The following is a 26,360-nucleotide window of genomic DNA, read 5'->3' as shown; positions in this document are numbered from 1 at the left end:
TTCGCAGATCAGATAACATCAGATGCCTGGGTCAGATCAACAGTAAGTGAGGGTCTCTGGCTGGAGTTCCTCGCCCCTCCCCCGATGCTCTTCAGGACTTTCGCCCCCTCCAGGTCCCGGAGAGGCGCTGCTTGATGCTCCAAACAATCCAACACCTGCTGGACATTTGAGAGGTCAAACCGGTTCCTCAGGAGGAGTGGGGTCAAGGCGTGTACTCCAATCTCTTTGTAGTCCCGAAGAGCTCCGGGGGATGGAGAGCAATTCTGGACTTGAAGCGTCTGAATTCCTTCCTGGTCTACCGACACTTCAAGATGTCCTCACTCAAGTCAATTCTTTTGGGGATCAGGAGGGGCGACTTCATGACCTCAATAGACCTAACAGAGGCATACTTACACATTCCGATTCAGCCAACTCACCGCAAATTCCTCCATTTCTCCCACGGGGGTCAACACTATCAGTACAGGGCCCTTCCCTTTGACCTAGCCTCTGCCCCCCGCACGTTCACAAAAGTCCTGGCGGCAATGGCGGCTCACCTCCGGTCTGGACCGGTGAGACTCCATTGCTACCTTGACGATGTGCTCGTCCTCACCCAATCTCGGTCACAAGCAGTCCAGGATTTGCAGGTTACCATCCAGACATTACAATCCCTGGGGTTCTCCATCAATTTTCCCAAGAGCCATCTCTCCCCTTCAACAAGGATTCTACACTTGGGCATGGTGATTGACTCGAGGTTGGGCCTTGTTCGACTGTCCCCAGAACGGCTTACAAGCTTGGAGACACTCGCACGACGCGTCCATGCAAGTTGGTCCACATAAATCGTCAAGTGGGGACCCACTCCATGAGCCTGTGGCAGGAGGGTCGGAAGCTCGGCCGTTGGGCGGAGAAGAACCTGGCATCGATCCTGTCAGAACACATATCGGGGCTTGCGAATCACCAGGCAGACTGGCTGAGCCGGGTGACAGTGGATCACGGTGAGTGGCAGCTGGACCCGGAGTTGTTCCACAGAATTTGCTTCAGATTCGGCGAGCCACTGGTGGACTTGTTCGCAAGCCCGAGCAACTCCCAGCTCCCGTGATTTTTTTCCCGTTTCCCGGTGCGCAATGCAGAGGGTCTGGACGCCCTCAGAAGCCTGTGGCCTCCAGGCCTTCTTTATACTTTTCCTCCCCTTCCTCTCATCCAGGGCACCCTGAGGAAAATAGTGTTAGAGGGGGCACACGTCATCCTGGTGGCCCCATTTTGGCCGAGGCGCCCCTGGTTCTCAGACCTTGTTCAGCTGTCAGTGTCCCCGCATTGGAGGATTCCCCAGGAGGAGGTCGCTCTGTGTCAGGGAGTCCTCAAACACCCGGAACCCCAGTGGCTCCAGCTGACCACTTGAGCGGCGCATCCTGTGGAATGCGAGCCTGTCCGCCAAGGTTATCTCCACCATCGAAGCATCTAGGCGCCCCTCAACCACTCGCATTTATAACTCTACATGGTCTGCCTTTGTGTCATGGTGCGGGAGGTTTCAAATTAACCCGGTTTTGGCCTCGGTCGCCCAGGTCCTTGAATTCCTTCACCTCGGTCGCCCAGGTCCTCGAATTCCTTCAGCATAGACCAAGGCCTATCCCATAACATGTTGCCCAGGCAGACAGCTGCCCTATCTTCAATCCTAGCAGGGGAGGGTCACTGGTCGTTAACTCAGTCACCTTTGGTGAAACGCTTCCTGAAAGGAGCGCAGAACCTGTGCCTCCCCCCCCCTGGTCCACAGATTCCAGAGATCTGTCCCTGGTTCTTGGGGCCCTAATGGAGGCTCCCTTCGAACCTTTAAGGACCGTACACCTTAGGTTTCTTACCCTAAAGGTAGTTTTCCTGGTGGCCTTTACCTCAGCCAGACACATTTCCGAGTTGGCCGCCCTGTTGTCCAAGGAGGATTTGTGTCAATTCCACCAGGACAGGGTGGTCTTGAGGTTAGATCTGACCCTCTTGCCAAAGGCCAATTCTATGTTCCATAGGGCGCAAGAAGTCATCTTGCCCAATTTCTGTCCCTTCCCAGTTCACGAGAGGGCGGTCCGATGGCATCGCCTAGATGTCCGCCGCGCCCTCCGCATTTACCTCAGGCGCACATCCACCTTTAGTCAGTCAGAGGCCCTCTTTCTGTCCTTTCTCCTTAGATCCCAGGGGGCCAGGGTTTCCTCTGCCACTATTGGTCGGTGGGTGCGACAGGCCATCACGGAGGCCTACGAGGTTGTCCACAGGGTTCCACTGCAGGGTATCACGGCCCACTCTACCAGGAGCGCAGCTACCACCGCCGCCTGGACTACCAGGGCTCCCCTAGAGGATATCTGTCGGGCGGCTACCTGGGCTTCTCCGTCCCCCTTTATCCGGCACTATTGGCTGGATCATTATGCTTCGGGGAACGTGGCCTTCGGCCGTAGGGTGTTGCAACAGGTGGCGACCACCCCTCCCCCACAGCATGTGACCCGCCCTGGGACTTAGCTTGGGTATGTCCCTGCTGTAACTCCTCCCACCGAAGCCACAGGAAAAAGAGTGTTGGTCCTTACCTGAACGCTTCTTTTATGTGGCGAAGGTGGGAGGGGCTACTTTTCCATCCTGGGGAATGGCTTAGGTCGGGGTGGTCGGTGTATGGTTGCAATGTACTTGGTTTTGTTTCCTTACATATTGCTATCAGCCTTTTCCATTCGACTTCGGAAACTGGGAGCCAGGAGGGAAAGGAGGATACTTAAGAAAAATCCCTCAGTCTTTGGACCAATCAAGCTGTAACAAACCCGGCTGTAGCCCCTCCCACCTTCGCCACATAAAAGAAGCGTTCAGGTAAGGACCAACACTCTTTTTCTTGACAAGTTTTTTTCAGAAGTGGTTTGCCATTGCTGCATTCCTCAGGTTGCGAGAAAATGACTGGCTCAAAGTTACCCAGCTAGTTTAGATTTGTCTGTTACTATTTAGGGGCTATTGCATGTCATTTCCTCCAATAATCATTTAAGTGAGGTGGATGGTGTAGAATATTGGTAAAGTAAAATAGTTTCTTCTCACCCTTTAGTTTGCTAACATATTTCCTATTTCTTGGAAGCCATCCTCTGAACTGTGTGAATATTTGGCAAAATGTAACTGCAGAGACCTGCAGGGACAGAATCTTCTCATTTATTGTCAGAAATATTTCGGCATGTTGCTTGATTTTCATAGCTAGGATTCTAGAGACATGACCCCAAGCACAAAATTATAATGCTGGACCGTGGCTGATATCCCCTCCCCTTTTAATACTTGCATAGTTTCCATAGCAAAACAATAAAATTCTTTTTTACATCAGTTAATGCAAATGTCAAACCTTTGAAATACTGTAGGCTGACAGTACTTTGATAAATGGAGCTGTTAGTAACAAGATGACACTTCAATTTCTAATCGCTTTCTAAACATTTGATGCTCTGCTGACAGTAGAGATTTTAAAAAATGGTTAGGGAATATCATTTTAATTTTTTTAGAACAGTTTTTGCTACTATTCTGAAAGCACTCTCTCAGCAACTATCAGTATTTATTTATTTATTTATTTTATTAAATTTATAGACCGCCCCCTCTCCCCAAAGGGACAGTAAATACTTCGTTCTATCTATACATGTCTCTCAACTGGTTTTACATGTATGGTTGTTTTCACCTGCTATATTCCCAAACAAGCATTTTCTAATCAACAACTCAAAATTATTTCATTTTGTAGTACTAAGAAACCTAAACATTTTAGTTGAATTTATTATTTTGGTACTCATATAGTTTGTCAGTGCACTCTAGTCATTCTTACCATATTTCCTATGAAGAACGAATATGAATGTAAGATGTAACAAATCTCAATCTACTTTAGGTCACAATGTTTATTCCTAGATTGGCAATGGACAATGTTTTATTTGATGCCTCTATTGCATTTATGGATTGTACTTAATACTTAGAAGTAAAAAGTAGGTCAGGTCTTTCTTTTTTGATGCGTGGCACCTACTACGTGCTGCAAAGAATGAAACTGCTGTGTAAAAGTACTTAGTTTAATAAGAAATATTTTCTGTACTTGTATGTATAGATAGATTAAAAAACTATATATATTTGTTAAATATTTTGGTCTGGGCAGATAAAAAATAAATAATTGCAATAATTAAAACAAAAACCCAAGTAAATGGTGCAGTGAATGTAGGTTAAGAAGATACACAATATAACTAAACGAAACTGTGGATAATGTACAAGACATCTTCAGTTTATTTAAAATGGCAAGTTTTTTTTTCTAATCCTGGATGGATTGGTCTATAGAATTATTTGCTTTGAACTTGTGTTTAGTTGTGTGTTTATCTTGGTGTGGTATCTAAAAATTGTCCCAAGAACGTTGGTCATAATTGCATCTATGCCACTCATTTTAGCATACATTCTTTAAAAAATGCAGATATCGTTTAATATATATGAAATTATAATTCAATTCCATTTGTAGGGGATTTTGTAATTTATAATCTTTTCCTTTTATTATAACGAACTTGAAGTAGTTTCTTTTGTTGTTCCTAGTATTCTTGATCCTTGGTTGTTTCTGAGCATTTAGTTTTTCTGACAAAATTGCTACCACTTCATGTTCTCTGCATTTACGATTACCTACCTTTTAATTGCCTCTCTGAGCACTTTTGGCATTCAGATTTTCACTAATTGTATAATTGATTTATTCTAATGTGCTAAAAAAATTCCCTCACTAGAATTGTTAAAGTTTTGTTTCTTTTGGAATTCCAATTAATCTTGAACACTTTAAAATCATTTAATTATTTAAAATCTCTTTTTATATAAAAATCAAAGCTATATGTTTGATTGCAGTCAGATTTAGTTTTCTTTGAAATCAAGAATCCTAGTATTCTATTTATACTATGCTATTTCTATTTTTTAACACTTCCCATTTACTTATCAGTTCAAAGAAGTTGACCCTTTTTTGCGTTCATCCATTCTCTGAAGGAGTAAGTTGACAGCAATACAAGTTAAGAATTTCCTGAAAGAGCCATGCTTGGCCAAATTAATCTCATTAGGAAGGATAGACTTTTAAATAAATAAATAAGTGAAAATTAAAAAATAATCAGTTTTAGGTTATACTAATTTTAAGAAATTCTTCTCCTCTTAGAGACATATCTAAGGCCTTATAATAGGAAACAGTTAAAAGTAATAAATACCTATAAAAACTGTATGCATTTTCATAAGTCAAGGAAAATGGAATAAACAGTCTCATACCGAAATGTTTAGTACTCCCAAAAGTGCTTAGAAAAATAGCAAAATGCCTAAATATTAATATAAAAATATAGAAACAAACATTTTCAAAGATTAAAAAAAACCTAAAAGAAAACTGTGAACTTCAGAGGTATATTCTGCAACATAATAAACACTTATGCTTTGGTCAGGCAAAATTACATTTATAAATTTATTATTTATTCAATCTATTTCTTTTTTCTGATCCCCACTTGAAAAGATACATATTTGCTCCCAAGTCTGGTTTTGATTATTTGATTATATGTTATCAACTTTTAAGACACCACATAGAGGTATTTTTTCCAGATAATCCTCATTTATCATATCTAGCAATAAACAAAAATTGCTGTATAAAGAAGAAAAACTCTTTCCTCACTGAATTTTTGTGTTTGTTAATTATGTACAAGAAGCAGGTCAGGAAAAATCCTCATTGTAGTATAATACGAAGATGATTGTTGGGAGAACTGCAAAATTCTATCTTGCACAATTTTATAATTAATACAATTAATTATAAAATATTAATTAATATAAATATTAATTAATAAAATTAATCCTCCATTTTGAATAAGAGTGAAAATCCCTATATTACCTAGATTTTATTTTCAGATCTCATTCAGATGGTAATGAAAAAAAGTTCAAAAAAGAACTTTTCCATTAATACCTCGAGGCCAGGGCCTACTCTCACTCTGCTTAAAAGAAAATTCACTGTTTTTGAAGAATGTATCTTGCATCCAAATTATTTTGACTTGGAGCTCCACTATTTCTTTGATGTGTTTCTGATTAGCATGTTTAAGTTGGTTATTTCCGTGGTCAGAGGAATACTATATCCTAAAGGCTATTGCATAGTACTTTGCAAAGATTATGCTAGGCCCTTGATGAATAAAATCCCTCAGATTTCTTCTAAAACGGACTCTGACTGGGGTTACTAGGACAATTTTTCATCCATTAACTGGTAGTAGTTTATTTTTGTAAAGCTTGAGGAAGCAGAGGGAATTTTCAGGGCTTTTAGCGTGCTCACTCTCAGTTAGATCCAAGCCTCTTTTACCTAGTCAAGGTCATCTGGGAAAAATCATCTGGAGGGAACTAAGTGGAAGTGATTTCATCTTTGAATAATGGGATTCTCCCTGCCTGAAAAAGTGGTGATGTGCTTTCACCTTAAGAAATAGATCCGGTGATATTAGGCAATTTTTCACTTCTCCTTTTGAGCAAAAATCTTTAAGAAATAGATTATCTTGACCAGGGGTGGGTTGCTTCTGGCATTACTGCTGGTTTGGTGTGCACACAATTTTGGGCGTGCACGCTTGCTTCGCTCACATGCATATCAAACATGGGCTCCGTGTATGTGCGCAGTTGCCCTTAAATAGGTCTGCGCTGCGCAGAATATTTTAACATGAAAAAAAAACGTGCCACGCTGACCAGGGAACCAATTTGAGGGCGTGGTAAGCCTGGGTCTCAGCTGGTTCCGGCGACCCAGGCCGGCAAACCACTACCGGTTCGGCCAAACTGGTAGGAACCCACCTCTGATCTTGACCCTTTTCAGTAAAGTTTTATGCCAGGATATAATACTGAAAAACATTGTTCTTATTTGTGGATACAACTTGTGGCACTGGGACAGAGATAGTACCGCTCTCCTGGACCTGCTTGACCTCTTAATGACCATTACCATCAATCATGGTATTCTTCCGGACTTTGGGAGAAGGAGACACTATTTTGAATTCTCTCAAGTTGGTATCAGTGGAGGTGGAGGGGGTCTGTGTTCTTTCCTCTTCTATTTAATATCTGATGAGACTGCTTGGGGAACTAATTTGATAACATGGATTCAGGTACCATCACTTTACTAGATGATTACCAGTTGTATATTTAGAGCCCCATCTGACCGATTGTGGAAATGATATCTCAGTGTCTGCAGGCTGTTAGCAACTCGAGGAGGAGAAATTGATTTAGTTTCAATTCTAATAAAAACGAATGACTTGGGATCAGGTATGCCTTGGATTTTCCATTTTTATTTCTCCATTGTGTAGCATTTCTGAGGCAGAACTGGTGTGCAATTGGGACTGATGGCTTTTCTTGGAAGAGCAAGGCTAACAATAGCCAGGATGCCTTTTGAATAGAAAATGTGCCATTTTCTACTTTCTCCTCTATTGACAAGGAGAGGTATCATGGTATCTTAAGCGTTAGTTGCCTGCTGCCTGTATGCGCTATAGATGGTGCTGCTCTTAATCAGTCAGAATCTGATAGAGAATATAACTTTGCAAGCAGTTACGGGTGTACCTCAATATGCCCATGTTATACCTATGCTTTCTGACCTGGTCACCAATTCAAATTACTAATTGATATCTGTAACCTAACTTGGAGTATGGTTATCTATGCCTTTCTGGTTGTTTCATAAGATCTAACACAGTAAGCATATTCCAATCTTATGGGATCCTGGAGACATCCTTCTTTGTTCTTGCTGTTTGAAATCCAGTTCTACCAGAAGTTTGTTAAGTCCTATCCCTGCTTTGATTTAAAAAGGCATTGAACATTTAGAAAGGATTTTGAACAGGCTGTAGGCCATGATGTTTTGTGGTTCCATCAAGTGATGACTTATGCAAAATGGTAAAATTGTTTTTATATGCTTCCCGATAATATCATTTTATTTTTATATCTTTTCCATGCTGGTTGCTTTTACTTTTAACACAAGTTGCCTTGATAGCAAAGGATACAAATGTTAAAGCTTTATTAAATGTACATTTAATTTTATTTAATTTTCTGTATCTACTGCCACTTAATATCTTTCCTGGATTTTAGCAGCCCATATTTGCTAAAGCCCATTATTACACGTATTATTCTTAAGGGACCAACTATTTGGTTTTGTATTTGTGTCTTTTAAATACACTTTTTAGTTATATCCAATATTACGATATTGCATGGCTTAGTACTTTTTTCCAAAAGTTTCTAGGTAAGATGTGGACTCTCCCTAATTGCTAAATACTGTGATGATTTTGTGTCCCATTTAGTTGAAGAAGATTGGTGGTGGTGGCTTTGGTGAGATTTATGAAGCAATGGATCTTTTAACTCGAGAGAATGTAGCTCTGAAGGTTGAGTCAGCTCAGCAACCAAAGCAAGTCCTCAAGATGGAGGTGGCTGTTCTAAAAAAACTACAAGGTAGAAGATATAATTATTCTGGAAAGTGTACAGAGGTTTATGGAGTTTGATTGCACTATTATCTCTTTTGTGTTAATACATGACAATATACCATATTTAAACATAAAATACAGCTTTGTTTGAGATCCCAGTGTTTCTTTTCAGTGAAATTCTTATACTGCAATGTCACGTGATTTTAATACAGTTTTAATTATCACTGGTTTTTTTTTACAAAGAGCTACATTAATTGTAGCTTGTGAAGAAAGGGGCGTTGCTCTGATATGCCGCTTCTCATAGGGTGGAAATAGCATCCAGGAATGAGTTGACCTCTCTGCAAGCTGATTGGACTGAGTCTGTCAAAGCTGTTAAGTCACTCCTCTGTTGCTAGGGTTTCCCAGCTTTTTGCAGTGCAGTGACAGACTCGACGCATCTAGTTGCCGTGTGGCTCCCTTGTCCAATGAGTCAGTGGTCCTCTTAGATAGATGGCCAGATGATCTTGTTAGGGTAGGGCTGGATGTTATCTCCACCCTATGAGAAGCGGCGTATCAGGTAAGACCAACACCCCTTTTCCATCTGGGTGGAAATAGCATCCAGGAATAGGATATACCAAAGCTGGCTTGTCCTTAGGGGTGGGCCGCAATCTGGGCCTAAGATACTCCCTTCCTATGGATACTCTGTAGCACCTGTTGGCCAAAGGCAGCTTCGGCCAAGGCAAAGCTGTTCAGTCTGTAGTGCTTGATGAACGGGAGAAAATCATGCAGCTGCTTGACATACGTCTTCCAAAGTTGCCTGCGTTGCTCACACTGCCATTGTGGCTGGGCTTCTGGTAGAGTGTGCTGTAATGCGCCCTGGTCATGCAATGCCATGCAGATTGTAAGCTTTGGTGATGCACGCCCTCAGCGTCCAACCAATAGTGGAACTTGTTACTTTCCTGCCCAAGGACAAAGGCTGGAAGGACAGGAAAAGGGCCTGCCAAGGAAGAAGTCCTTTTTAGATATATTATGAGAGCCCTCCTGACGTCCAAGGTGTGCCACTTCTTCTCCAGGTGATGAGACGGTGCCGGGCAAAGGTTTGGCAGGATCAGTTCCTGGGCGCTGTGTACACTTTGGGAACAAAGGAGGGGTCTAGATGTAACACTACTCTGTCTTTGTGAAAAATACAGAGGTCCTCCCTCATGGAAAGGGCCTGCAGTTCCGAGATCCTCCTGGCTGACGTAATAACCACAAGGAATGCCACCTGGAGGGTAAGGAAATGCAAGGTGGCCTCTCATAATGGCTCAAAGTGGGGACTGGTGAGCGAATTCAAAATCCTGGACAGGTCCCAGGTAGGGTACCTGTGCACCACCAGAGGCCTCAGGTTGACTGCTCCCCTTAAGAAACGGGGCACCATGGGATGCTGTGTCAATGATTGCCAAAGCTCGCAGGACAGCACCGAGGACACAACTGCAACCTGTCTCTTGATGGTGTTGGGAGCTAACTCCTTGTCTCCAGGAGACCTCCTGGAGGCCTGGATAGTCTTAATGACTCTGGAAGATAAATTGTCCTCCCTCAGAGCTCTCCACTGAAGCACCAGGCGGTCAACCGGAGCCAGCGCACCCTGGCTGAGTGAGATCTTATCCTGAGGGATCCTCCAGGGCCAGTCCACCGACAGAGCCACCAGGTCGGCGAACCACAGTCATCGTGGCAGGTGGGGAGCAAGGAGCAAGATCTCCGCCCTTTCTGCTCTTACCTTCTGTATCACCCTCGGGAGAAGGGGAAGAGGGGGGAAGGCATAGAAAAGTCCTGGGGGCCAAGGAGATCACAGAGCATCTACCACTTCCGCTCCTGGGGCCAGAAATCTGGTGTAAAACCTCGGCAGTTGCGCATTGACCAGGGTGGCGAAGAGGTCCATGACTGGGAGGCCGAAACGGTCCGTTAGTTCCTGGAATCATGATAGGTGCAGGCACCACTCCAAGTGGTCCACTGAAGTTCTGCTGAGCCAGTCTGCCTACATATTGGTCACCCCGGAGATGTGCTCTGCCATGATGGATAAAAGGTGCCTCTCTTCCCCAGAGGCCCAGTCGCTTGACCTCCTGCATGAGGGATCTGGAACGGGTCCCCCTGATGATTGATGTGGGCTTTGGTGGCCATGTTGTCCATGAGTATTAGAAGGTGTTTGCCAGAGACTGTCCTTTGGAACTGGCGTAGGGCCAGGTAAATCACCCGCAGTTCCAGCCAGTTGATACTGGGAGCCCGTTATGGCTGGGACCACTGCCCCATAACCATCTGTGTCTGAAGATGCCCCCCCCAACCAAATAGGCTGGCATCCATGATGACCATTAATCTCTCGGGTTCCCTGAAGAGGCTGCCTCTGGAGATGGCTGGGGACATCCACCAACGGAGAGATCAAAGGATGTCTGCTGGAACATGGACCTTGGCTGATGAATTGCTCCTGCCTGCTCTCTGAAAAGGCAAAAGAAACCATTGAAGATCCCTGGTGTGCAGACATGCCCAGGGAATGATGGAGATGCAGGACACCATCTTGCCCAGGAGTTAAGAGAGTAGGGCTAGAGACACATCTGCTCCCCCTTGACCCGGCCTGCCAAATCCATGAGGCTGATCTGCTGCTCCTGGGATAGATTGATGCTGCACGTCAAGGTGTCAATGATTGCCCCTAAATGGAGCAGAAGGTTTGCGGGATCAAAGTGACTCTTTTCTATGTTGATAGAAAACCTGTGGTGTTGCCGTGTTTGGACGGTAAACCGCAGGTCCTCCCTAGCCTGGGTGGCTGAGGATATCATCCAGATAACACTGGACATGCACGGGTAGGTCCCAGAGATGAGCCGCCAAGGCAGCCAGGACCATCGTAAACACCCTTGGTGCAGATGACAGTCCGAAGGGTATGGCCCTATATTGATAGTGCTAGCCAGCCTAATGGAACCGTAGGTATTGCCGGTAGCAATGTTGAATGTGGATATGGAGATTAGCCTCCGTCAGATCAATGTACTGTCACCTCAGGCACAACCTTTGGAGCTGTTAACTCCTCTGGCTCCCCTTCTTCAGGGCTAGTTCTCCTGTCAGTCCTCTGCCATATCAGCCATGTAGCAAAATTAAATTGGCTCTGATGCTGGAGCGCAAACACTCCTGAGACTGCTGCCTGCTGCTCTGGATTAAAGGCCTCCTCTGAGTCTGGTTTGACAATAGTTAATTAATCGTTGGCGCCAATAGATAATTACCCCTGGTGCTGGTGGAGCTCAAAAACTCCTGTAAAAATGCAGGCTCGGACGGCAAAGGCAAAAGCTAGTTAAATGTGGCATTACTAAGCGGGGCGCTGATTTGAGGCTTTGACTAGATCTAGCTGTCAAGCGTGAATGGAGCATGAGATTTCTGTGGCCACACTGCCTGCCAAACCAATCTACAAGTGAAGCACAAAGCTTCTGAAGTCTGAAAGCCGCTCTTTTTAAACAACGGATGAAGTGTGAATCTTCTGGCTGCGGTGCTAAACTTGGCGCTGAGCTCCATTTATCTCGAGACTTCTGAAGCCTGCTCAGCCTTTGGCTATCGGATTGGCTCCTTACAGCCCTGCCCTGGCTGTTTCAGCTATGGCGCCCTGTCAGAAATGACAGTTGGAAAATGACGCGAGTCTCTGAAGCTTATAGAAACTAACATAGTGGAGCCGTGGCTCTGTCTCCAAAGGAGGCATCGCGACTCTACCACGCTGCGGGAGTCTGCGGTGCTTACTCACATTTTTAAAAGTCCATTGGTAGAATTAATGATAGTCAATCCAGGAATTCCAAGAAGGAGGGAATTTCCGTCTGTCCAAGCTGACTACTGAGTCAAAAAGCTGGGAAGCCGTAGCAACAGAGGTGTGACTTAACAGCTTTGGCAGACTAAATCCAATCAGCTTGCAGAGAGATCAACCCATTCCTGGATGCTATCTCCACCCAGATGGAGAATATTATAATTTTCTATTGGACATTTCATATTTCCTATCCAAAGCCCCAATATTTGGGCCCCTGTCAGAAAAAGCAGCTCCTTTAGACAAGGTAAGCTACATTGTGGAGATGCACTATTACTATTTTCTCCTGCACTTCCAAGAGAAGTACATGCTCTGGTTTAGTCTGAAGGGAGAGCTTTTGTTAATGCAGCAAATATTATAATACCAAGAACATAAAACATATCAGTAGTGTCCTATATGTTATGTTCTGCAAATATGCAGTTGGCCAGGAACTTACATTTTGTACTTCATTCCAGATATGTGATCTACAAATACTTGATTTATGGCCATGTATTTCATCAGCTTGGGCAATAAGTACTTATTTGGAGAACAATTTGGACAAAATCTCATTCAGACTCTTAACTGGTGAAGAATTACTACCTGAAGTAAACATTTGCACTTCAATAAAGTTCAAAAAGTTATTTGCTAGCTTTGCATATGGATAAATAAATATTTATGTATGCACAGAAGTAACTATGCCTGTCTCTCTTATGGACTGGCATGCTATTTGAAAATATGAAAATGAGAAAAAAGTAGTCAAATATAACCCAATCTTTATTATGATTATAATCAGCAAAAGCAGGGGTGACGAACAAGTTCGACAAAAAGAGCCAAAATTTTAAACTGTGAGAGTCAGAGAGCCACACCACGCAGTGACCTGCCAAAACAGACCCGGAAGCAATGTTCCCTCTAATTTTTTTTCAATGTGAGCAGAAAAGTATAGTGTTTGAGCGGCACATTTTCATGCCTGAGCACCCGAATTTTTTTCACAGATGTCACCTAAGACAACAACGAAATCAGTATTATTTGAAACTCAAAGTTATGTTTCTTCAAGGTACCCGCTTAATTCAAAGTGTTATATAATATCAGTATCACTTAACAACGCTCCTGCTTAGCAACCAAAATGTTGGCTCAGAAACTCTGGCATTTGAAGCACGCAACTCTTAAAGCTGTCAAGTTACAAGACCCTTGCACCCCTAACCCTTTAGGGAAAAAAACCCCCAGGGGTCTTCAAACCTGACAGCTTTAAGATTTGTGGACTTCAACTCTCAGAATTTCTCCTCCAGTCCTGTTGGCTCAGGAACTCTGGCATTTGAAGCATGGAAGTCTTAAAGCTGTCAAGTTACAAGACCCTTCCACCCCTAGAAAAAAAATGCAGAGGTCTTCAAACCTGACAGCTTTAACACTTGTGGACTTCAACTCCCAGAATTCCTCCTCCAGTCATGTTGCAGCGACGTCATCTGCGTGGATCTGCTCCATCTTTGCTTTCTTCATTGTGGGCAGGGCTTCTGCTGAAGATGCCGACGAGTACGAGTTGCCACCAGAATAACTGCTGCTACCTCCTCCTCCTCCTCCTCCAACAGAATCATCAGATTTGCTCCTGAGCTCAGCGCTGGGTTACCTCTGCCCCCTGCCCCTCCTCCGTGCTTTTGAGGAGCCATGAGGCTTTTTTCCCCCTGCTCCCCCCCACCTTCCTACTGGCTCCTGCAGCCTCATGGCTCCTCAAAAGCACGGCGGAGGAGGAGGAGGGGGCAGGGGTAACCCAGCGCTGACTGAACTCAGCTGCTCCGAGCGGAGGGGAGGCGCCGCTGCCACGTGCGGAGATGCCGGCTGGAGCTTTGGCGGCTTCATCTCAGCCGCAGCGCCGGGCGGCAAATCCGGCAGTGCTGCCTGTTAGAGGAGGATGAGGAGGAGGTGGCAGCAGTTCTTCCGGTGGCGGTGGGGGCTTTGGGGCTTCACAACTAGTCTCAGTCGCCCCGTGCTCCTCAAAGCAAGTCTGGGGAAGTCCTTTGCAGGCGGCCCGTTCTAGCTGCCTGCAAAGGACCTCCCCAGCTTCCGAAAGGGAGCGCGCGATCCGAGCCACAGTATACTAAATAATGATAAGAGGCAAAGAGCCTCATTTATTTTGGCCGGGAGCTGCATGCGGCTCGCGAGCCGCATGTTCGCCACCCCTGAGCAAAAGAGTGGGATATAAACAATTAGTAATTCAAAACACTATAAAATAGACATGGTAAAAAACATTGTAAAAAGCTTATACACATACATACAAACTCCATACCAGTCTTTTAAAAAATATGTAAAAAAGGAGCAAAGACATTAATTTAAAATGTGGAAACATAAAAAATAATATATGGCTCGTTCTCAGAAATCTATCACAATGCTAAATACTCTGAACTAAGAAGTTAAATATTAAGGTTGGTCTGAGGCACAGGTCATCCATCATCTGACACATTTCAATTGCTACTGCACAGAATCTGCAATATTTACGTTGTAACAGGATTACTGTCTGCAACAGAGGTGGTATTCAGCAGGTTCTGACCAGTTCTGGAGAACTGGTAGCGGAAATTTTGAGTAGTTCGGAGAACTGCTAAATGCTACCTCTGACTGGTCCGCCCCCATCTATTCTCTGCCTCCCGACTCCCAGCTGATCAGGAGGGACTGGAGATTTTACAGTATCCTTCCCCTGCCACGCCCACCAAGCCATGTCATGCCCACCAAGCCATGCCCACAGAACCGGTAGTAAAAATTTTGAATCCCTGCACTGGTCTGCAAGCAGTAGAGAGGTATAAAATTGTACTATGCACCCTATTTGCCCTATGTGTGTTTATACAGTATTAGTGACATGAGGGTAGTGCAAATTTCTCTATAGCGTAGGCAGTGGCGGATTAAGGCTCACTGGTACCTAAGCAGTGACAAATCTTGGTGACCCCTCTTTTGTACATGCTGTACAAATCTTCATTGTTTTTTTTTCTTTCTCAACTTTGTGGTGCCCCCCCTGGTCCTGGTGCCCTAAACACATGCTTAGTCTGCTTAATGGTTAATACATCACTGAGCACAGGACTTGTAGAAGCACATTCTCCGTTGATTCTGTACGTCCAGAGTCACAGGGCTTTGCCTTTCCTGGAAGAGAATTTTCCTGTATCAGGTTTCAAGGATTGATGAATGGAGGACATGATATCATGTCATATTATAGCTCCTATGGAAATAGTCAAATAGCACTTTCCGACTAAGAGGAGGGTATTGCTGTGGAAATAATAATTCCAACCTTGCTGATTGGAGGAAACCTGATAGCTGGAGTAATGGGGAGTTGGCAAAAGCAAAAGTTTTTAATTCAGAGAAAAAAAAAACAGCAAGACCTAACTGTAAGTCCAAGTACAGGTTCAACTGAACTATATTCACTAATAATTGCTATTAAAAGATACTAAGTATTCAGGCTACAGTTTACAGTCTTTTTTTTAAAAAAAAAATCTAAATTCAAATGAGCTGAAACACTTGAAGCTGCTTAAGCACAGTTCATTTCATTTCATTTCATTTCATTTATTAGCACTTATATACCGCCCCCTCTCCCGAAAGGGACTCGGGGCGGTGTACAGTCCGTATTAAAAAACACCAAATAAAATACATGTATGCATAGGAGGAGGATAAAATAGGCCAAAACTGTACAGCTAATAAGTAAACAATATAAAAATTTAAAATATCATACAATTTATAGACTATCCCTCTAAAAGCCAGTAAAAAGTATATGCCAGGGGGTAGACGTTGTAAATTATGCCAAACCAGCCAGTCGGAACAGGTGTGTCTTCAGTTTCTGTCGGAAGGAGCGGAGGTCAGTAGTGGTTCTAATGTCGGGGGGGAGGTCATTCCAGAGGGTTGGGCCCATCACAGAGAAGGCCCTACTCCTCGGTGTCGCCCGTTGGCATTGCCTCGTGGACGGCACCAGGAGAAGGCCCTCCCTGTGAGAGCGGATTGGCCGCAGGGATGTGTGCGGGAGGATGCGATCCCGCAGGTAACTAGGCCCTATGCCATGGAGCGCTTTAAAGATGGTAATCAGAACCTTGAACCGCACCCGAAAGACCACAGGTAGCCAGTGCAGCTCGCGCAGGAGAGGTGTTACGTGGGAGTACCTAGTACTCCCCATGACTACCCGCGCGGCTGCGTTCTGGACTAGCTGCAGTCTTCGGGCGCGTCCCAAGGGAAGCCCCATGTAGAGAGCGTGTACATAATTACCCAGAAAAAGACATGAAAGTAGATTTCTAAATGGAAATTCTGACACTGATTTGTGGGGATTTTCAGTAGAGGTTGAGCTTAGCAAGTGGACTTAAGTATGACACTGTTTGGTAAAAATGGAAATAACCAGTATTTAGGATTTATCATTTTGGTAGCTGTTTCCCATGAGTTCCCCTTGCTTGACATCAGATACTGATTCCAGTCTCTGGACAATAAGGATGTGATTCCAATGACCACTGAAATAGCTTAAAATTGATTGAGTAAAAATAGCTGGGATAGAACCAGGTGGAATTGGCAGGTGCTTTCCCCAAAGATAACAATTAAGGCAAACAGCTCATTCCCAGAAAGGAAGATAAAAATAGGGCAAAAAAAGAAGCTCAGGTTAATACAGTATGTTAGAGTAGAGTACTGTGTACGAACTACATGGAATGATTCAGGCAGGGGTGGGTTCCTGCCAGTTTTAACCTCTTCTATAGAAGAGGTTCCACAAATCTACAGTGCCATTTAGAACCGGTTCCAGGTCCCTTCCCCCGCCCACCCACACATCATCAAGATGAAGAGCAAGAGGAGGAATTCTGGGAGTTGAAGTCCACAAGTCTTAAAGCTGTCAAGTTTAAACACCCCTGGGTTTTTTTCTAAAGGGTTAGGGGTGCAAGGGTCTTGTAACTTGACAGCTTTAAGACTTGCGTGCTTCAAATGCCAGAGTTTCTGAGCCAACATTTTGGTTGCTAAGCAAGAGCATTGTTAAGTGAGTTTCACCACATTTTACAAGTTGGCCACGCCCACCCAATCACATGGCTGGCAAGCCACTCCCACCCAGTCACATGGCTGGCAAGCCACTCCCACCTGGTCATATGGCTGGCAAGCCACTCCCACAAAGCAGGCCACACCTACAGAAGAGGTTCTAAAAAAAATTGAAACCCACCACTGGATTCAGGAAACTAAAGAAATCCTGGATGTCTGAGGTTTTATTTGTGTGTGTGTGTGTGAAAGAGAGAGATCCCTTGAGCTTTGTACTTAGAAGTCACAGGGATTCTGGAAGACCCTTTGAAAAACACCTCTTATAAGATGATTGTGGCAGGTTAACTGCATTCTGATTGATTGAGCATGGAATTTATATTTTGCAGGGAAAGATCATGTTTGCAGATTTATTGGCTGTGGGAGGAATGAGAAGTTTAACTATGTTGTTATGCAACTACAGGTAAGCTTTTCTGCTTTTTTTTTAAAAAAAAAACTTCATAATTGTATTTACCATATCCTCAGTGATGATATGGAATCTTATCCGGATGATCAGTTTTTACAGGCAAGCCAAACATGTGGAAAGTTTTTTCTCTTTTGAAATGCCATGGAGATAGAAAAGGATTAGCAAGGAGGAGTTGAAAGTAATCACCTTCTCTTTCCCTTGGGTCACCTGAAAGTCTCAGAAGGCTCTACTAATGTGGACATTTGCCTCTGAAAATAAGGCAGGATGGCTGTTTTTACAAGGATCCAGAGGATGTGGGGAGAGGACTATTTGACTACTCTCCTATCACTTCTTTTCTTTTTCCACAATAATCTTACAGTTCCTTCCATTTCTCCTGCCTCACAATAGATTAATAAAGTTGGAAATGACCATATGGATCATCTAGTTCATCCCTGTATTCAATGGAGGACCTACTACAGCTTCCTTGACAAATGACTATACAACCTCTGTTGAAGACCTCTAGTGGTTGATTGACAGCTTATATAGTCAGGAACGTCTTCCTGATGTCTAGCCTGAATCTTTATTTTTGTAATTTTCATTCATTGGTTCTGGTGCAATAGAGGAAAAACCCCCACTCCTTTCAAATTTTATTGTTGCTATTTGTGTTTCCAAAATCCTTTTGGATTTGCCAACTGACTCTTCGGTATGCTTATTTCATTTTTCAACAGATAGAAGAGAAAAATGTGACTTTTTCTTAAAATGATTTCTAAATTAATTAAATTGCTTACCTGTCCACCTTTGGATGGACAGTCTTAATGCTGATAGCCAAAAACATAGTTCAGTTGTTCTTCCTTAACAGATTTGTTTTCCTTACAACTGAAGGCCAGCATTGATTGAACAGAAGACAGAACTTCCAGCTACATCTTCAGATGATTGTTTGTCAAAATGAGCCAACAAGAATCTGTTTTGACGTAAACATCATTGATTCAAGCAGATCATTTTTTTTCCCTTCCATCTGGTGGATCAAATAATATCTGCTGATAAAATCTGGTATTGAAATCTGATATTCATTTATTTTCAGGGCCGGAATCTTGCAGACCTCAGAAGAAGCCAGCCTCGAGGAACTTTTACACTGAGCACAACTCTTCGATTAGGCAAGCAGATCTTAGAATCCATAGAAGCCATTCACTCAGTGGGATTCTTGCATCGAGATATCAAGCCTGTAAGTAGATTCTGGTGGCTGACCTTTTCTACATAGTTTACTTTACCTGCCATTGGTGTTTATTAAGAACAATTCTCCTTGCAGTTGGGAAACATAACCTCTCAGGGGCAGAGTTTTTAGAGAGAGAGAAGTGCATTCATGAAATGCACATAAAAGCATGACTTTATGTTTTTGGATAGGTAAGGCCTCACTTACAACATGGGCCTGTGCATTTAACTAGTTCCACGTTGCAAAGGCATTTTATCATTTCATGTTTTGTGATCACTTTTTCTATCAATAAATGAAAATATGCGTACGTAAAAAGATCAGTAACAAAAAATATAGTAATAGCTATACTACAATCCTGGTTGGGTGACCAAGTTGTTAATTTTATTTAAAAATGAAAATATGCTTGTGAAATTGACTAGGGTTTTCAAAGAGGATTCCTTCTATGATTCCTTTTTCAACAGAGGGAATTAAAATTCAGATAAGAAATTCAGAATTATTCCTAGTACTTACATTTGAGAAAGCTGAAACAACATTTATTAGATTTACATCCATTTATTTTTGTATAACCTCAAGCAATGTACATAATGCTGCCATCTCATTGTCCCCTGTGAGGTGGGTTGGACTGAGAGAGAGTGACACTGAGATTCATGCCTAAGTGAGAGCTAGAACTTGGTCTTCCAGTTTCTGGGTTAACGCATTAACCATTAAAACAGACAAGCTCTATTTATACTAGGAACACTTTCTCCAGCTAACTTCTTAAACTCCTAAGTTTGTGCGTATATTTATTTCTTGCAGGAGTTGGATTGATATCCTTCCTTTTGCTCTATGCACTGTTGAAAATCCATGGTCTTTGGGGGCTGAAAACATACCTTTAACAAGTCTGGTTTTGAAGAGTACATTTACTAGTGATTGCATGCCCAGTTGCATACTGTTCACCTTCTCATGTGCTTTCAAGCCTCATTTTTCTTATTTATTTTATTTACTGAGCGCTTATAGACCGCCCCCTCTCCCGAAAAGGGACTCGGGGCGGTGTACAGTCCATATCGGAAATACATCATATAAATAACTATAAAATTAAGCAATTAAAATTATTAAATAGATAAATAGATACGAAGGAGGATAAAAAAGGTTTAACAGAACTGTACAGCTGAGTAAATAGTTTAAAACCCCTACAAATATCCCATAAAATCAAATTTAAAAAACAATTCCCCTAAAATACCAGTTAAGAAATATGTTTGCCAGGAGGTAGCAGTTATGATTATGCCAGGCCAGCCAATCGGAACAGGTGTGTCTTCAATTTTTGCCGGAAGGAGCGGAAGTCGGTGGTGGTTCTAATGTCGGGGGGGAGGTCATTCCAGAGGGTTGGGCCCATCACAGAGAAGGCCCTACTCCTTGGCGCCACCCGTTGGCATTGCCTAGTGGACGGCACTAGGAGAAGTCCCTCCCTGTGAGAGCGAATTGGCCGCAGGGATGTGTGTGGAGAGATGCGATCCCGCAGGTAGCTAGGTCCCGTGCCATGGAGCGCTTTAAAGATGGTGATCAAAACCTTGAAACGCACCCGAAAAACCACAGGCAGCCAGTGCAGCTCGCGCAGGAGAGGTGTTACGTGGGAGTACCTAGTACTCCCCATGACAGCCCGCGCGGCTGCGTTCTGGACTAGCTGCAGTCTTCGGGCGCGTCCCAAGGGAAGCCCCATGTAGAGAGCATTGCAGTAGTCCAGGCGAGACGTCACCAGTGCATGAGTGACCGTGCGTAGGGCATCACGGTCCAGAAGGGGGCGCAATTGGCGCACCAGGCGAACCTGGTGGAACGCCCCCCTTGCTACGGCTGCCACATGGTCATCCATTGACAGCCAGGCATCTAGGAGGACGCCCAAATTGCGGGCCCGTTCCAATGGCCAGCGATGGAGTCAGCTGGCTGAACCAAGGTGCCGGTAGCCACAGCCACTCAGTCTTGGAGGGGTTGAGTTTGAGTCTGTTGTCCCCCATCCAGACCCCAACGGCTTCCAAACATCGGGACATCACTTCGACAGCCTCGTTGGGGTGGTTTGGGGTTGAGATGTACAGCTGAGTATCATCAGCGTACAGATGATATTCAACCCCAAAACCACGGATGATCTCGCCCAGTGGCTTCACATATGCATTGAACAGGAGGGGCGAGAGGACCGACCCCTGCGGCACCCCACAAGTGAGTGGCCTCAGGGTCGACCTCTGCCCCCCTGTCAACACACATTGCGTCCGGTCGGAGAGGTAGGAGCTGAACCACCGCAAAACGGTGCCTCCGACTCCCATCCCCTCCAGCCGGCGCAATAGGATACCATGGTCGATGGTATCAAAAGCCGCTGAGAGGTCTAATAGGACCAGGATAGAGGAACAACCTCTATCTCTGGCCCTCCAGAGATCATCAACCAACGCGACCGAGGCTGTCTCTGTGCTGTGCCCGGGTCGGAAGCCGGACTGGCGTGGGTCTAGATATTCGGATTCGTCAAGGTGTCGCAGAAACTGCTGTGCCACCACATTCTCAACAACCTTCGCTAGAAAGGGAAGGTTGGAGATTGGACGATAATTAGCTAGCTCCGTTGGGTCAAGCGAAGGCCTCTTGAGCAAGGGCCTCACCACCGCCTCTTTCAAGGCAGTTGGTAAGGATCCCTCACCCAACGAGGCGTTCACCAGGCCCAGAAGCCAGCCTCGTGTCACCTCCCAGGATGCCAGTACCAGCCAGGAGGGACACGAGTCCATTGAACATGTGGTGGGTCGCAGCCGTCCACGCAACCTGTCCAAATCCTCGGGGGTAACAGAGTCAAACTCCTCCCAGAATGGTCTCACAAGACTCACCGTTGACGGCTCGCCCGGTCCACTGGAGGGGGCCCATCCGCTCCGGATCTGAGTGATTATGTATAGACTTTTGTATGCATTACCACACAATCTTTTATTAGTGTACACAAATATAATATTAATATAAAAATCTTTTAAAAGGAAAGAGGAACTCTTCCTCTCTTAGCAAACATTGGCAAAATATCAGTGTGTTTCTATCCTTCCTCCAGGTCAGAAAATGTAACCACGATCAGCTATCCTAATCTAGAAGAGACAGAAATATGGTCTAATTGCTTGCTTATTCTATCTTGCCAGTATTGCTTTTCTGTCTATTGTATCATCCTCATTACAGTCATCTGTACATCACTTTCTCATCCCTTTTGTTTTTGTTGTACTATAGCTTACCTTATCTTTGAAAACGGCACATATAGCTAATATTCTAGGAGCTAGAAATAAAATATAAGCTGATGTTGGAAGAAAAATGGGTTCAGAAAGATCGGATTCAACCGAAAAAAATATGGCAATAGAAAACATAAATGTATAGTTATAGAATAACTGCATTGGCAAAACGTTATGAAAAAATGGACTGATTACAAACGGAATATGGATTAACAATGTAATGCAAGAAATATGTACAAGGATGTTTCCTACATAATTAAATCAGTTTATTCTGCTTCACTTGGACCTCCCTTCAAATGTTATATTCAGTTTGGATATTAGATTTTAAAATGGGTTTAGAGAAATTGGAATAAATTAGAGAAAGGTAACACATTCTACTTTCAGATGACTAGAAACAGAGATTGAATTGATATATTAATCTGTCAGGAACCCACTGCATTAAATACAAGAACTTTGTTTAATCACAGATGTAACAGCAAAATGATTGATAATGTGAAATACGATAAAAATAGTAACTGGAACAGATTTTGGATAGTGGCTTTATCACCCATGAAGGGATACTGATGTATTAATATCTTCTTATTGTGTTGATCCTGTTTAGTCTAATTTTGCCATGGGACGCCTGCCTTCAACCTACAGGAAATGTTATATGTTAGACTTTGGTCTGGCCCGGCAGTATACCAATACTAATGGTGAAGTCCGACCTGTAAGTGATGTCTTTTCTATTTCTTTTTCTGTCATTGTAACAGATAAAAAAAGAACAATTATATTTTTGTGGGTATCCTTGGTGCTCTCCGAGCTTGGTTGTTTTCTTGCAGATATTTCATTACCAAACTAGGCAACATCAACAGTCAGTGACGTGCAGTCAGGGGAGGGAGGGGAGGCATAGCCTCACCACTGTCATCATGAAAAGAAAAAAAAATGTAAAAAGAAAAAGGCGAGACCTGAGGTCAGGCTGAGCTAGTTGCTGCCTCACCGTGGATGACTCTGTTTAACTGTTTAAAAAAGCCTCTAAAAAGCGTCCTCTACTATGAGGCAGGAGAACTGCATGCCTCATCTAGTCTGATTTTAGGCGTTTTATGATCACTCGAGCAGAGTTAAGCAAGGGTTAAAAGCCTAAAAATTCCTGACGTAGATGAGGCACACAGTTCTCCTGCCTCATAGTAGAGGGCGCTCGTTTGGGCGGGGCTTCTTCAGAGGACCCGAGGCAAGAGCAGAGTTGAAATCCTCTCTGAAACAGCTGGAAAAGGTACGTGTGGGTCGGAGGGAGGGGGAGGAATTCAAACTTCATCCTCCTGGTGCGGGGCTTTGGGCAAAGGCTGGAGGGAAGGGTTAGGGTTTGATTGCAGGCAGAGCCACGTTGCCTTTTCAAACCTGTAATCAGTAAAGCTGGGCTGGATCCTTCCGGGGCTGGGGGAAAGTGTGTGTAGTCCAGTCCAACTTCTGTGTATGTGTGTATGTGTGTTTGAAAGAGGGGGGAGGGGGAGAGGAAGGGAGAAGAAAAAGAAAAAGAAAGAAGGAAAATTCTTTCGCAAAGAAGAAAAACAAATGCTGTCACTTTAAATCGGAACTGAGCATGTCTGGCTATGGAATTCTGGGAGTTGAAGTCCACAAGTCTAAAAAAAATTGAAACCCACCACTGGGTCACTGCCTCACCAGCCATAAACCTCACAGCACGTCACTCTCAACAGTGCACTGATGATGTTACTTAGTTTGGTAATGAAATACCTGCAATAAAACAACCAAGCTCAGAAAGCACCAAGGACTCCATCAAACCTGAGCTATAAATATTTATTCTATCAGTATCATTATATTTTTACACTTTTTATTATTTCCATTTATATTCTGACAATCTTTGTATTTGTCTATTTTTATATTGTCAGTCTGTGTACATGCCAAAGGCACACAGTACACTGTATATTCATATACCGCATTCCGTGTGCCTTTGGCATATAGCCCTGCTGGCCACATGATCATTGAAATTGTCTTTGGATAGTTTGACTCCTTCAGTCAAAGAAGTGGAAATGAGCACCGTGCCCTAGAGTTGGCTATGACTGACAGGGAAACCTTTTATCTTTTTTTACTGCCAGTCTGCCCAAGGGCACCGTTGTATTATTCATGTTTGCAGTGCTGTCACTTTAACATACGTACCTATTTGTTGAGATCAAAACTGAATATGATAGACTCTTCTAATTGGCAAAGAGTTATTACACATGATTTCAGAATAAAATGTTACTTTGCATATGTCTTGTCTCTTTATCAGTTACTTATATCAGTACTAAAAAAAGAAAACACTGTAAATTGTTCATCCTTTTATCCATTAACAACTTTTATAGAAGATTGTGTTTTTTTAAAGCACACTGCTTATGCTGAATTTATGCTCATTCAGAAGAAGCAAATTTGCTGCTGATAATGTTGTGAGTGGTAATGACATATATAACCAATCTTACTTTTTCTCCTGCTATCATCCCTAAAAATCTCCAGAGGGTTAGAAGAAACTGCTGAAGAGCAAGGTTCTACTGCTATAAGATTCTTCTGTTTGATTTCAGTTAATTCAGTGATTTATGATCGCTCTTCTGCGCCTCTCTACAATATTTCAGTATGGTTTGCAGCATAAGAATAATAAACAGATTTTAAACAGTGAAAGCAATAAAGGTACCCAATCCCACTGGTGATAATAACAAAGGTTCTTTGGAATAGGATTGTTTTAATAGCCTTACTAAATGGCATCAGTTTGGGCAATAACTGAACCTCTTAGGGCAGGAAGCCTGTTTCAAAATAATGAGATTGCAGTGGAGAAATAATGCATCGAGAGCCCTCAGACCCTCAAAAAGGAGGGGAACCTTAAGCACCTCATCATGAAATGAGCTGGTTTATTTGAAGGAAAGATTCCTCAAAATACCTAGGAAACAGGTGATGAAGAGGTTCATAGATTAAAACCAGCACTTAGTATTTACCCTTTTAGAAACTAATGCAGCAGGTACAAAAATGGTGTTATGTTTATTTATTTAGAAAATGTATTGCCAGATACCTGGCAGATTGCAGCGATTAAACATTACTGCATCTTCAGTATGGTTAATAATTAAAGTATAAAACAAAAAAAAACAATAACTAAACTGGGCATCCTAATGCTAGTTATAGAGCCTTCTTCATTTGATTTTCAAAAATATTTAAATTACAAAACCAAAATATTGAACACAACTTTACTATCAAGGGGGAGGCTATTCCACTGATAGGTAACCAGTTCTGAAATTCAGCCCCTTTAAGCCTCTGAATCTTATTTATCGTGGAAATTGATGATCATCAGCATTATTTTCTGTCAGAGACAAATCATATGTGACAAGTCTGCTTGTGGACTTCTGAGATCCAGCAGCATTTTTGTGTACCAAATCTTTTAGATTTTATAAATGACAATCACACGGTAACTTTGAATTATATCCAGAAGTTAATAGGGAGCCATATAGTATTCACAGCACCTATACAATATTCCTGATGATGATTACTGGCTAATAACTGGATGCTGCAATCTGGATTAATTGAAGCTTCTAAGAAGTCTTCAAAGGCATCCTCCAAATAGAATGCATTGGTCCAAACTAGTGGTGATGGAGCATGAGTTATTGTTAGGATATCCTCTTGCTCTAGGAAGGCCCATAACTGGTCACCATCCAGCTGGCCAAATAGTCCACTTATCTTTCAAGTAGGAGCGGTGAGTTGAGAAGGACCCCCAATTCAGGGACCCGTTTCTGTCAAAGTCAACATTGGGTTAGTCACAGTATTTGAATGGATAAAGTGCAATTTTATCTTGCTGGGATTCACTTTTAGCCTATTTCATCCTGTCTAACTCCCACAACCTTCAGATACTGCAACAAAACACTAATAGCATTTCCTATTTCATGATGGGATGGGGTTGCGATTCAGCATTGGGTATCATCATGGTACCCTGAATCAATGCTGACTGTACCCATTGGCTTCATGTAGCTTTGAATGGGTAAATATTTAACATTATATCTGAGTTGCAATATTTTCTATACATATCTTTCAGGATTGAATGTAGGCATTGTAATTAATCACTGCATAGACACTGCTCCCAGTATTTGCCAAGATTTCAGTGGGGTCAAATGAGATCTCTCAAGATGAGCCCAAAGAAGAGCTGAATGTTGAAGTTTCTTATTCCAGCCAGTGACCAAAGCTAGGATTAAAGCTTAATGATAAGCTTGAAAGTTTGGAAAGTTAAATTCATCTTGCTTACCAGGTAATTGTACTTTGTGCAGTGAAAGCTCTAAGTACCAATATAATTATTCTCTATTTTTACTTTTCTTCTAAATGTTTTTAAAGAAAAGATTGTGATACAGAGCCCAGTATCACACTATTCAGTATGTTAAAGATTAAAGTACAGAGCAAA

At 43.1% G+C, this 26,360-nt stretch overlaps 1 protein-coding gene across 2 annotated transcripts in view; it reads left to right on the top strand.

Moving 5' to 3' along the window:
* TTBK1 (tau tubulin kinase 1) overlaps positions 1 to 26,360 on the top strand; it is a 113,071-nt gene that overhangs the window by 27,319 nt on the left and 59,392 nt on the right. For both annotated transcript variants that reach the window (XM_081940763.1, XM_081940764.1), the window contains 4 exons: positions 8,244 to 8,391; positions 17,481 to 17,554; positions 18,618 to 18,758; positions 22,560 to 22,664. In XM_081940763.1, coding sequence (XP_081796889.1) covers positions 8,244 to 8,391; positions 17,481 to 17,554; positions 18,618 to 18,758; positions 22,560 to 22,664 — 468 coding nt within the window. The remainder of the gene's footprint in view (positions 1 to 8,243; positions 8,392 to 17,480; positions 17,555 to 18,617; positions 18,759 to 22,559; positions 22,665 to 26,360) is intronic.

The sequence above is a fragment of the Natrix helvetica genome (assembly GCF_964273705.1).
Source record: "Natrix helvetica genome assembly, chromosome: 2".
Classification (NCBI taxonomy): domain Eukaryota; kingdom Metazoa; phylum Chordata; class Lepidosauria; order Squamata; family Natricidae; genus Natrix; species Natrix helvetica.
This window is presented reverse-complemented; position numbering and strand designations above follow the sequence as displayed.